Raw genomic sequence first — 14637 nt, 5'->3', positions numbered from 1 at the left:
CACAAGTTATTACCAAATTGTATTTGTAAGTTTCATTAATGATTAATAAACGTCTTAAAACTCTTGACTCATAGGTGGCGCTCTCACCATATTTTTATACCAAATTTCCTCACAATTTACTCATATTCAAGTAGTTTCAAACTTTTATGAATTTCTTTCTTCTCCTAAACAGAAAATACCAGATATTCTGAAGAATGTTGATAAAAAAAACAGCCATTGACATCCATAGTAGTAGACATGCCCTAAATGGGACATCCAATGTTATTGAGAGGTCTTAATTTTACATTAATTAATTTATTAATTTATAAATTAATAAAATTTATTTAAAAATTAATAAAATGAATTAGTTTTTATTGTTATTGTCTGTATATTGTTTATTGTCTTGTCCATTCAACATTTTTAAGTGCTGGCAGGATTTGTTTGTGGACATCTGCTTATAATGAGCCAAAGAAGAGGCTTGAGTAGATCTTAGATGCTCATTTAAAATTTTCCACTGAGGGCAGACATTAGGAAGGCAAGAGTGAGGGAAAAAAACATCCAGTGGAATGAAAAACTATGGTCTCTTACTTGTACTTAAGTTCACTCTGTGTTTTCCAGACGCTTTGTGATAATATAATATCTTTCATTCTCTGCTCTCCCAAAGCTGCTCTGTTATGATTATTGCCGCACTTTTCTTGCTCTCGTTCCTAAACTTTCTCGTTTGCTCCAGCATCCACTGACATATGCTCAAATCTGTGGGGGACACACTGATTACGCAGCTCTGAGAATCAGCTCACTAGAGATGGAGCTGCACATAAACACAACACAGTTCCATCCATGTACATGTCTGTTTCCTCTAAATGTTACATCTTGAAATGGTAAAGTTTATGACATTTTATGTCATTTGGTTTGGTTGGATTTTGCACACACTGATCTTTTCCTGAATGGCAACCTATGACCTAACAAAGGGTTGTGTTGTGGTTGCATTGAGGCTATGTAGAGGGCACTGTTGAGTGTTTTTTAAGCCCTGTGATGAAAATGTGACAGTCTTGTGATCCTCTAATTTCATCACGTTCTCTATCACTTAAGAGTACTCAAGAGAACTATTGAACGAACTAATCCACATTACTCAACTTTCAAATGAGTGGGATTGCAAGCAAATGAAAAGGATGTGAACGACAACTTTGCACGTTTACCAAAACACACAACTGAAATCAAAGAAATTTGTTCTGGCTTTGGTGGACTTTCTCACAACACATCCGATGATCAGATATTAGTATATGCAGAGAGTAAATGATTTTTTTTGTTGTTCAAGCACATGCAGATTTACACTATGAGTGCAAATTGGTTTAATGTGTTTTCAAAATGGTGTATTTACGCATTGCAGCTACATAGAGAGCAACATTAAGCAAGGTTTGAGTAATATACAAAGGCTTAATAGAAACAGTTGTTAAATTCTCATTTTGTAAAATTAAGACCTCTCGAAAACACTGGATGTCCCATTTGGGGCATGTCTACTTCTATGGATGTCAATGGCTGTTTTTTTTTTTATTTTTATCAACATTCTTTAGAATATCTTGTATTTTCTGTTTAGGAGAAACTCAGAAATTCAGAAATTCAGAAATTCATAAAAGTTTTAAACTACTTGAATTTGAGTAAATTGTGAGGAAATTTGGTATAAAAATTTGGTGAGAGTGCCACCTATGAGTCAAGAGTTTTAAGACATTTATTAATCATTAATGAAACTTACAAATACAATTTGGTAATAACTTTTGAGTGCAATGCTTATTTGATGAAATTGTCTCAAATTAGTCCTTGGGTCATGCTGACAACTCAAATATAAATTATGCCATAATCTGCCAAACCTCCTGTCTGCCACTTTAATTGTGTTCATTATTTTTGACTCCTCCTAGACTGTTGGTCCAATCTGCACCAAATTTGATCATTTTCAAACCATGTAGACCAAAAGTTATGGAATTAATGTCGGTAGACAATACTGTTATCATTTAGCCCATGTGCAAACTTGATCTAATGCTGCCAAATGACATTACAGGCTGAATCACTGCAATTGTTTGAAGTATTGAAACCAAATTTAAAGTGTGTGATCTAGACCTGACATTGACCAAACTACGTCAGTTTGAGCCACCTTCTGGTTAAATTGACAAGTTTTGTTTTGTCTATTGTCATGAGACTGGTCTTGCTGATTCCTTGTATCATACAGAGTACATTGATATAATTCACTCCCTAATTGACACAGCTTGCAGTCCACCATCTTGAATTAGTTTGAAAATCTGTTGTTTTGATCTCTCCATAGATTGTCAGCCCAATTTCCACCAAATTCGGCTCAGACCATGTTGCCAAATAGTTATAGAATTTTCCCATTGCTTTGTAGCTTGTTGCCGTGCTTGTTTATGATGCTTGCTGGGCTGCTTGGCCCTGATAATCACTGCTTGCAGCTATATGTATATATATTTTTTTATACAATTCTGCCTATTATTATTATTATTATTATTATTATTATTATTATTATTATTATTATTATTATTTAATCAAACCACCTTTTATATCAAAATATGAAAATGTGACAGTCTGTGATCAAGTGGAAGAAACGCACATTTTAAAAGTCTGCAAAAGCGCATGACCATGCAGAGTGTCCTATTATGGATGTGTCCACTTTTACCATGTGGAATCCAATGAAATGGTATCCATTACCCAAGTCATGTTTCGTAATGTACAGTAAATGAATAGGTTCATAAAAGTCATAAAGCATTTTGTCAGGATGTAAAGATCTATTTACATAAGCAAAAATCCAAGTCTGCAAGAAATGGTGTGGTTGAACCTTTTGAGCCTGAATGTTGCTCTAAGGAATAACAATAAAACAAGATATCATTGTTTCAGTTATAATAACAAATAAAGTAATGTAGTTTTCATATTCCGTTCATTTGAACCTGTTTTACACTTTAAGCAACTGAAATGAAACAAGCAAGTTCTTGTAACTGTGTTTTGACTGGAAATAAGATAATATAATTTCCAGATTAAATTTTCAGTGTCTGATTGCTTAATTGACTGATGTTTTTTAAGTGAATAATTTGACACTGTCTGTTTTCATGTACTCGTGAGAATGCTCTCAAGTGTGTAATGGTATTACACGAGAGTCATGTTTAGATTAGTAGGATCTGAAGAGCTAAATGTGAATGGAACTTTTTTGGATTTCTTTCCCACTTTCTATTATTTTCCATGCATGGAATGAAGCTTTCAATCCTGCAAAGTGAACAAGAATATCATGATGGTGTCATAACTATAATGATTTGAAACGGTATTAAAGCTTTGTGTTTGAACAAAACAAACAAACACAAAAAAACAACTTGAATGGATTTTCAGTTTGAATTATTGTGGATTGAAGTGTAAGTAATCGATCAGTGCCTTACAGATGAAGAGGGTCAGTAATAAAGCCCTAAAGGTGACGAGGCTCTGCTTGTTTGTCAGCTCAGTGTTGATAGGTAGTTAATCAAGCCATGTCAGGAATGGAGTTTGGTTTCGACCCCACAGTAGGCCCTAAACCTGCAGGTTATATTTGGCCCACTGGGCCCCGTTAGAGACTGAGAACTCAGGCATAGAGCAACAAAACACCAGCTAAACACCTTCCCAGAATCTGGAAAAAAATTCTGAGGATAAGTGAAAGAACCCAAAGCCACAGCTTTCTTTGTTTGTGCTTTCTTTTTATAGCAAGGAAGTTCAAAAGTATATATTTTGGCATTGATGTTTTTACAAACTAGTCACTTTTTTCAAGTGTAAACATTACATAATATACAGACTAAAGGATATATGGTATATGCTAAACTTTAATATACTATATATAGCACATGATATACTTTAGGTGCAATTAAGCAAAATTAGGCCAAAGCAAAGTTTACGTTTTTGTTTCAGAAGTTCAAAACTGCTTTGCCAAAGAGAACTGTCAGGAAAAGCTGGTAAACACCTTCAAAATACCATTTGTCTGTGACGATTATGTAATTGAGTGCTGCTCTGGGCTCTGCTTCTTTGCCGTGGAACTCTCTGGTTCATTTCCTCTTCTCAGTCCATGGAGATCAAATGTCCCCAAGTAAAAACATCAACACTGGAGAGCTGCTTTGTAGTAGAATTTGAAGTTGTAATTCTAATAGGAAGAAACACCAGCAGAGTTATTTTCCGTGCTTAACTCCTTCCCTGCCACGGACAGAATTTTCCGCTATTTATGACGCATACTTTCCTGCTGCCGATGCTATTTTCTGGCTTCTCATGGTTAAAGTGTTCTGAAATAGTACAGAATCTCAACATCCACAAACAAGAGCAGAAGATGCAGAAAAAGTGCTTTTCTGTCTTCAAATGCTTAAGGCTAATATATAATATAATATAATATAATATAATATAATATAATATAATATAATATAATATAATATAATATAATATAATATAATATAATATAATATAATATAATATAAAATACTATGTTTAATAATGTTTAATAATATACATAAATGAAAAAAAAAATTAACACTGGGACTACCAGACTTCTATAATTATTAAAATGGCCATAGCTGGCATTCTGACCATTCATAAAAAATTGTACTGAATTAAATTGTTGTCATGTCATGTTTACATTTAAGCTTATTTTAATATTTTGAATATTTGAATATTTTTAAACATATTTAAAGTCATTATTCTAAAATATATATAATTTTTATATATTATTTTTAAAGCTAGAAAGCAAAGTTTCCTCTAAACTGTAAAAATGTTGATTTTTGCTATGACTAAGTTAAATTCTTGTTAGCAGAATGTTCAAATGCACAGGAAAAAGTAGCAGATGCTGAAAAGCATGTTGTAAACTAGACCGTTATGGCCATTCAAGTTTGCATTATTCAGAACTAATTACTTTTTTTGCAATGTTATTAAAAACAATTATGTTAGAATGAAATATAAACACATTTAGCAAAAATACAAATATTGGTTATAATTTAAATTAATTATGTATGCATGTATTTATGCATTTATTTAAGATCCATTCTTTCTTTTAATATAAAGTACTATATGAATAAACACTTTCTTAACTGCTGTTTTCTCACCACTGTCATTTCTTGTGTTTATTTTGTCTTTGAGACGGATGTGTGCAGCACATATGTAAGTATCCATGCAACTTCCAAATAGACTAAATAGAAAAAAGTCTGTATCTATTCTAGGCTTGGGTGGTAATACTCTAATATGGTATACCGCGGGATCTAAAAATAGCTGTAGCAACGGTGTCAGTTTCAATACCGTTATACGTCATAATAAACAATGCACTTATAAATGAGACAAGTATTATATATTAAATATTATTTCATGCCTACAAATGTGTACGCGTAATTATCATCACGGGACAGTGTGGAGGAGAGGTGAAGTAAGATGGTGAGTCGCGCATCAAGTGACCTGGTCTTGTAAAAGAACACAACCTCTGCAGTTTGGCAGTATTTCGGGTTTCGACCGAACGAGAAGGGAGACGTAAATACGAACTATGCAAGGACCTGACCAGATTTCCGAATAAAGCACGGAAGCAGTCGGTAACTCTGGTGTAATTTGAACGGGAGCAGGCAGTCCGCGTGGATGCTGTTTGTGTGTGTGTGTGTGTGTGTGTGTGTGAATGAGAGAGAGAGAGAGAGCGTGATGCTGTGCGTCGCTGGCTTGGTGCTGTCTATGTGTGTGAATGAGAGAGAGCGTCCCGAGCAGATCTCCTAATACAAACAAGACAAACAGGTGACCGTGAACCTGCGTCACGTATGCGGTCGCATACTGTATATGGTATTCAGTTTCTGAATGGTTTAGGCACAAGCCAACAGTTTGGTGACACTGTCTGAGCCTTACATCATATTTTTTTTTATTATGCATGATAATACCGTATACCAAAGTAAAATAGGGAGGAGGTTTGATGGTATCAAAATTTGGAGACCGCCCAAGCCTAATCTATTCTTAATCTGAATGTATTCAACCTCATAAATCCACTCATCCATGCGGTTCAGCTCTCTTCTCCTCTAACTCACTTCCACTATCACCATCTTTTTGAACAAAAGAGCCTGTGTGTGAAAGTTCAAATACCAGCGAGGCCACATATTGTGGCCTTCCAAAGAAAAACACGGCTTTCTCAGTCACTGTGTGATTATCAGCGGGTGGAGACATAAATAGCACAAACTCTGATAAGGAGTAACAGGCATCCACAGTGCTGCTGTAGTCATGTTTTTGGCAGAATGCAGGCGAAGAATAGATGAAATGAGAAAAGAAGACAGGAGAGACGTTTGGATCAGAAATGAGGAATAAGAGGTTGTTTTGACACTGGGGTTCTCCATATTGGGGTCACAGCTTCACTTTGGGTCATCATAAATGCAAATGGATTGCATGGGAACTGCATGCTATTTATAATTTAAATTAAAAACAGACATTTTATGGCTATAGGGTAATGACATACTGCATATGAAATATGTCTGTTTTCTATGCTTGAGACAGTCACACCATAGAAAAGTTTTGAGATTTGGCTCAAAAATTAAAAAAAAAATTATAATAACACAGCAGAGGTCTATGGAAGACAAAGGCACGTTTAACCATTTACTGCATTTTAAATGCTAATATAAATACTAATATAATAATATTAAATAAAAACTAATTATATTCATTGTTTGTCATGTGTGACAGTGAAAATGCAACAATACATCAACATCACATTTATATATTTAATGTTGGTTGAATATTTTATTGGCTTGCAGGCATTTGCACAGTTGCTTTTATTTGTAGGTTATTTTAAAATGCAATCAAAGAAAGAAGATGAGACTGTTGACAAAACAAAAAATTTAATGGTTTAAAGAATTCATAAATATTTTCTAAAAATGTAAATGCTTTATGCATACTCCTAATAGATGTAAATATATAATAATTGCTATTAAAATGTATTCAAATCTATGATTTATCTAGTTTATCTAGTTTTACCAAATAATCAGATGTTGGATATCAAATCTGAATTCCCTATTTAATTAAGTTAAAGTTCAATTTCAATTGAATTGATTTTAATTTAATTTAATTTAATTTAATTTAATTTAATTTAATTTAATTTAATTTAATTTAATTTAATTTAATTTAATTTAATTTAATTTAATTTAATTTAATTTAATTTAATTTAATTTAATACATTTTTGCTTTGCTTTTCTTAAGAACAAAAAGGCCAGAAAGGGTGTGAGAATTGTGTTAGAAGGGTGTCAGAAAGAGTTCAGAGACCCATGTGTCCTTCCTGTCTTTACTGAAAGTCCTCATTGTCTTCAACACTCTGCATTTCTTTTACACTTCCCTTCTCACTGTTGCTCTCATTTGACCTCCTTTTTTTTTTTTTTTTGCTGTGGTTAGGTGGCGTTACATCTGCGGCCCATCCAGTCCCTGCATGTGCACCAGAAACCTCTGGTTTTCATCCTGAACTCCCCTCAGCCCATCCTCTGGAAGCTCCGGACAGAGAAACTGGCCTCAGGAGTCAAACGCATCTTCCATGTGAGTCTGGCCTGCTTTATGACTCTCAAACCATCTCTCTATCACAGCCCTGTCTGACTCTCCTTCCTCCCCAATACCAGTTCTGAGCCAAATCCATCGCAGTAATGAATATTCAGACTCTCATTCATTCTAGATCAACAAGCATCTTTAAACACACAATTCATTTACACTCTCTTTGGCTCGTCTTGCTTTCCTCAAACAAACTCCTGTCAGCAAAGGTCTTACTCGCTCAAAGATGCATTCAGGTGTGTGTACCCATGGGAAATGCAAACATGCACACAAACAAACAGACCCACCCACGTACACACTCACACATGCGCCAACACCAGCATCTTTCAGACAGAGGCTGGTGTAATTGCATTTGGCACAGGCTCACAGGTCTATATTGACTGCTTTAGTCTGGATGTTCACCATGTTGCCTGACGGATGTTTGGTGGCGAGACGGTGCTGAGGTTTATTCTCTAATTGCGGCTTTTTCCCATTGCTTTTGCCGCAGAAACACTTATTGCTCAGTGGGTGCTCTTTCAAAACTCAGCCTACAGAGTTCCCTGGTAAGGATTAGTTATATTAGTTGCAGTGTTTCCCATACCATTATATTGGGGTGCGCCCCGCCCTCCCAACGGCTTTCCCCGCCACCCTTGAAGTCATTTAAAATCACAACTTCTTTTAATAAACAAGCTAAATAGCTGTATGTAATAGCTTATTATTTACACAACAGCATGTCATTTCTGTTTCTAGATGGTCGTGTGTTTCCAGATTTCTGATTTCTCAATAGCGCACTGTGAAGTTCCACACAGTCACTATCTGCTGTATGGGAATGAGAGGGCACGCCACATCTGACAGGCGAATCATTTTGAACCAATCTTTTGTATGACTCGAGAATGATGAGTCCTCTCTGAGTGATTCCTTCATTCACGCATGCACACATTTGTGCAGGTGAAGGAGAAGATTAGTTAATTATACGAGTCTTCTATGGGGTTTGAAAGACATGTGAAAAACAGAAGCCAGTCATACGCATTTAGAGAAAAAGATTTGATCCGTTCATCTCTCGAGTCCTCGGTTTGAGTCGCTTGTTTATCACCTGAAAGACAGAAATGATCCAAACTTCCCATCACTACACTGGATGACAGGCTTTGACCCAACTTGGTTTTCAGAACAGCAATATTCCCCCAGGCTGTATAAGACTGATCTTGGTAAGAAAGTCAGTAATTACACCCCTTAGGAAAAAAAAGTATACTTAATTTTTTTAATAAGTAAACTTAAGTAAAGGTCAAGTATAAAAGCACTATAAGTGTACTTGTGTACTAATAGTGCTTGAGATAAACTGACTAACATTCTAGTTTTTAAAAGTATAGTTTTCTATTTTAAGTTTAGAATAGCTTCTATTGCTCTGACAGACCCAGTCAGCAGTGTAAACCGTGAGAGGGACTTCTCAACCATGAACAGGGTAAATACTTTTTACAACAGAATTTGCTGCTTTAAGCAAATTTTAACCGTTAATGTATTTGCAGGTCAAGACATATTATGAAAAACAAAATAAACATTCATTTTTAGCTTGTACGGTTATACAGTTCAAATAATTGTTCAGTTATTTACTGCTGTCATTAAAAGAAACAAATTAACACCATGAATCCTTTGCCCAATCCCAGTTCTACCCCGTAGCCCTTCCCCTTACCCCTACACCTTGATTTGTGCGTTCCCATGAATGGAACTCTCTTTAGCCTGAAGGCATAGGGCTAGAGGGAAGGGGTAAATACCCTTTCGAATGAAGATTTTTCAGAACCACACTTGAAACCAAGGGGTAAGAAAATTTCCCTGAATACACCAGCCATAGTTAATAGCCATAGCCATGATAGTTAAACCCAGAAGTAAGGAAATCCACAAATTAGTATTTTTTTTTTGGCATCATTACGAATTTTTACAACAAACAAGCACATGTTTTAATATATTCATAACCGTGTACATGTTTTACCGTCATGCTTAAAAAAAAAACGATAAAATAAAAACCACTAAATTTCGCGATCTATAATCCATAATAACAACTTCTGTACAGCAGTCCCACAACATTCTGACACTCGATGACACTGAAATACCCTGTCAGTAATGTCTAGTGGCTGGGAATGACCTTTTTACAGTGTCTGCTATAATGTTAATGTTGTTTTTGGTGTGTTTACATTGATGAATATGGCCACGGTGTAAATGTGCAGTATAGATACGACTTATTGCCGCATTCATTATGATGACATAATATATGCCTTCAGTGATTTCCTGAAGATAAATACCAAAAAATAACACAACTGGAATACTCCAGCAGTCGCCATCGTCTGAAACAAGAGACCGCGATGACATATGATGACGTGTGCAGGTGTTTTGGTGCTGTCCCAATTCTTAGGGGTAAATTTTAAAGCCCTTCCCCCTCACTCTCGGTTTTAAGGGCCAAGGGGAAGGGGTACAAAAATAGAATTGGGATTGGGCCCTTGTGTTTATGTCGGTGTCAGTCTAAACAGCTGCACCACACCGCACGCCCAATCTTCCCACCCTCAAGACTGTAAACCTAGAGGAAACACTGAGTTGTATAAAGTATTTATTCAAAATTCTTAGCAATGAAGGTAAGCTGTGGCAGTCCCTTTCAAAAAATACATGTTTGTGTCTAAAGGCCGAACAAACTTACAGTCAGCCATTAGACTTGGTGTTTAACTTGTCAACTCTCGTCTCCGATTCAGCATGTAGTGTTGGTGTCACCTAGAGAGTGCACTCAGATTTCTTATTCAGCAAACAAATCAGAAGATGAGAACAAAATCTGAAGTGACGTAACCAAGTAAACAATTCAAGCGAACATTTATGCACATTCATGCACATTTGCACACACCCTGATCATATATTGTTTTATTCTTAGCCTGCATTTACACTGCAGATCTTGATGATCTTGATCAATTCCAATTTTGTGACTGTATGCGATGTTTTTGCTGACCTGCTTGCATCGTCTTTTAAAAGTGACTCGTATCCGATTGTCTGTATTTAGACAGCAAATGGCAAAGGCGCAATGACCAAGAAAAATGAGCACTTTTAGATCTAACTTGAAACTGAAATGAACTGAGTATATAATGGATCTTTAAAAACAAATACATTTGACTTCACTAAGCCTTAAATGGACTGAAAAAAAACTCAATTGTTGAATGAAATAATGTAAATGTAAACACCTCTGTCTCCAGAGTTTAATAGGAATAGAAGCATATATTGGAAATATCATTGTTGTTTGGAATGTAAAATGGCATTGCAACAAATATTTGAATCTGATTGGCTTTATTTAAACTGACTTTTATAAATCAGGGATCAGATTGAATATAATTCGACTGACAAGTGTTTGAAGTGACATTTTGATCAATGTATTCCAGTGAACCTATAACTATCATCTATTTTAACTAGGAATAGAACTAGGCCCTTCATTTGTTCATTCATTAATTCATTCGTTCATGCATTTGCTTATTATTTTCGATAGTCTCTTTAACTTTACTATTTGGAAGGGATCTATCACGATTTTATGTTAAATTGCAAATTATCAATCATTAAATCAAAACAATGGCACAAATTAAAATCATTAAAAAGACTTTAATAAGGTCTATTACAGCAAATCAGTTCTAAATGTAATTGTTTACTTTCATTGTATAGATAACTTGAACAGAAATGTACTCTATACCATGCAATAATACTGAATTGAATAAATTAAATTGGCCGTGGTGTATGTGAGTGAATGCAGGAGTGTTTGGGTGTTTCCCAGTGTTGGGTTGTGGCTGGAAGGGCATCTGCTGCATAAAACATATATTGGATAAGTTTGGCGGTTCATTCCGCTGTGGGGACCCCTGATGAATTAAGGGACTAAGCCGAAAAGAAAATGAATGAATCAATTGCGGCCCTTTTTGTTTTGTGTGTGCTTTCAAAATTTCTCACATGGTACATAAATCAGTATCCATCTCTAACTACAGTATATGCTAATTTCTCACTTGGTTTTTATGAAGCTTAGGGAATTTATTCATGGAAACCATTTTGATTTAAGAAAATTATACAATGGATCAGCAATAAATACTCTCCTTGACAACAGTATTGTTTTCCAGCCATCCTGTGAAACAGCAGAATTACGTCAGTCTTTTTCACGCTAAAATAACAAGATGACAAGATCCAGGGCGTTCCCCTGCTGAGGGAGCTCAGAGGAGAGCTGAAGGGGGTTTAAGTAAAGAAAGACGCCCCCCCTGGAACAACTTTTCATATTTAGCCAGAGGAGTGCAGGGCTTAATGAGAAAATGAAAGTAGGGCTGGACTGGATTTCTGATCATAAGCATTGCTATCCATAATGGGCAATTAACTTTTTACCCACCAGCCACATGCAAAATTTTACCAGACATACCAAAGTACTTACAGTAAGTTGTCATTGTGTGAAACTGAAAAAGATATCTTTATAGGTGGCTTAAACGAATAAGTGTAAGGTGAAAAATAAACATTAAATCATGGGAGTTGTTGTCTTCCTCAGATCCTATGGGACTCCTGCATTCATGTTCATAGATGAGCTATGTGCAAAACTTAACATCATGGCAAAACTTAACATCATGGCAGAGTAAAGGTTTTTAGCACATTGGAGTCTGAAATTTTCAAATGCCTTTTTTTTTGTATTCAAATCTGAAAAAACAAAACAAACATCATGCACACAAACCTTGCACACAGAGTCTGATGCATATTAATTAATCTGTTGGGAAATAATAATAATTCACAAAACAATAAAAAGTGTAGTCTTCGAGTAATGAGGATAATTTTGTTGTCTTCTCCCTGCTTAACAAAAGCAAAAGAAAGTGGAAATATTGGGTCCATCCCATCTTTAGATTGTGGAAAGAGGAAGGAGAATTCCACTTCCTTATCAAAGAGCTGCAGGATTATCCAGACCTTTTACTTCAGGATGTCCATGGTTCAGTTTCATACTTTTCTAGCGATACTGGAACTAATATTGAAAACATCAATTTATCCTGAACAGAGACTAAGATACACTGTAAAACCCAACAGTAAACATTATCAAATGAGTGTAGTTAACTCAAAATTTACTGAAAGCTAATTCTACTCATTTGAAAAGGGGTTTGAACTCAGTGTTGAAGGTAATGAGTTAATTAAATACCTCATTACTTTAACTTAAATAGATTAAGTTCACAGCACTCATATAGATTAGTTTTTTAACTCAAATGGTTTGTTGCAATCGGCTTCCTCAAACGGTTTGAGTTGCCTTAACGTATTGGGTTTTACAGTACTCAGTTGGTTGGAGTTCTCTTCATTTATTGGGTTTTACTGTACTCAAATGGATTAAGTTCACAGTACTCATTAGGATTAGTTTTTAAACTTAAATGGTTTGTTGCAATCAATTTCCTCAAATGGTTTGAATTACCTAAACTTTTGGGTTTTTACAATGTACGGTTATATAACTAAGGTTGGGTAAGGTATGGAGACATGCACATAAACCATGCCAACAAACAATAATAGAAAAAATAATAACAAAATAAATCACAGAACATTCTGAAGATTTTAGTGGCTAAACAACACTTCTGTGCATATAACCCATTCGTAACACAACACAATCTACATCATTCCTTCCTCCAGCGTGCAAAAGTAGCTCCAATATTGATTCAGGATTTTAGCAAGTTTTGATTTTACCGCTGTGATTGTCTCGTCTGCACATGAACGTGAGGCGCTCATGCACACGTGTGTATGCGCAAATGGTGGATCTGCATGAACAGAGATGTGCAGTTGTACAAATCTACATTTGCTGACAGACAGTTTGGGCTACTTATCAGAATTATGGGAATTGTAAATCGGTCCAACAATATTTAATAGGATGAACATTTTTTAGTTTTATGCCTTACCCAGAATATAAAAATACACATAAATATATTGAGATCATTTACTTTAATCATTACTGTTGGAATGTGAAGAGACTTTCAACCAACACAACAAAAAATCTTTCTGAAGACAATTACCAACTGCACCTTTAAGGTTGAAAGCCATCAAAGCAAAACAAGGCTGCTGAAGCAATTGCTGATATGAAATGAGCAAGATGTGGCACAAAAGCAACAAACTTTTATTATGCAACAGTCGACTGCTTCCAGTCATGACCACGCAGGAAAGATTAGAGCTTTTTATCATACTTATCAGACATTTTAATGATCTCTTGGTGTTTCCCTACTTTTGGAAATCAAGGGTACATGATGTCATTAGCATGGCCACACAGTACGCGGTTAAAATGGCTTATGAAAATTCTTGTTTATAATACATTTGAACATCCTTGAAAACATTGTGAAAATGTAAGTACATAAGTCTTCTAGTGGTTTTGGGATATTTTAATGAACAAATCTTTCATTTAGTGCCCTAATTATACACCAAAATACCAGTATTTGACTTAAGATGGTTTATTTTCCCACACTTCCTCTATGACATGTGAAAATCACAATTCATGAAACCAAGAGGCCTCACTGGTTTAACTTTGTGACACTCTTCCTGCTTTATACACACTGTAAATACCTTTATGTAGCTTGCGGTACTATGCAATAATCATTTTCAAATGTGTATTTAACCGTGGCATTCCTGAGGAATTTAGTGCTTAGAGCAGCTATTATTTCCATGTGTGTCAGTGCATTCTGCTCTCCTGCTTGAGTTGTGGATGCAAACGTACAGAGACCCTGTATGTGCAAAGTATGCTTACTTTCTTTATCGATGCAAGGAGCTCTCTGAAACATGCTGACAAGAATAATAATGTCTTCATAACTCCTTTCGTGGTCACATAGAGATATCCAACTCTACTACACCCTGCATTCTCTCTGTGTGAGTCAGTACATTTGACTTTTTCATGTTACATGCAATTTGTCTTGCAGAATTCAGAACGCTGTAGTTGCCATTCATCACCTGGGCGTGGGAAGGGACTATTTATTCTTGAAAACTGCCCAACACATTTCATTCTATTTGCTGGGCACAAACTTGTGCACAGAAAGAAACCAAACCACAGCGAACCACATTTTTTTTCGGTCTGTAACCAAGGCTCGGGTTTCAGATACTGTTGAGATTGCGGATGAGAAAAATGTAATATTGTGC

At 35.5% G+C, this 14637-nt stretch overlaps 1 protein-coding gene across 1 annotated transcript in view; it reads left to right on the top strand.

Moving 5' to 3' along the window:
- Positions 1 to 14637, top strand: part of tgfbr3 (transforming growth factor, beta receptor III) — a 253478-nt gene that overhangs the window by 165153 nt on the left and 73688 nt on the right. Inside the window, exon 4 of the mRNA XM_056459804.1 lies at positions 7381 to 7518. Within this exon, the coding sequence (XP_056315779.1) occupies positions 7381 to 7518 (138 nt within the window). The remainder of the gene's footprint in view (positions 1 to 7380; positions 7519 to 14637) is intronic.

This window comes from Danio aesculapii, chromosome 6, assembly GCF_903798145.1.
Source record: "Danio aesculapii chromosome 6, fDanAes4.1, whole genome shotgun sequence".
Taxonomy (NCBI): Eukaryota; Metazoa; Chordata; class Actinopteri; order Cypriniformes; family Danionidae; genus Danio; species Danio aesculapii.
This window is presented reverse-complemented; position numbering and strand designations above follow the sequence as displayed.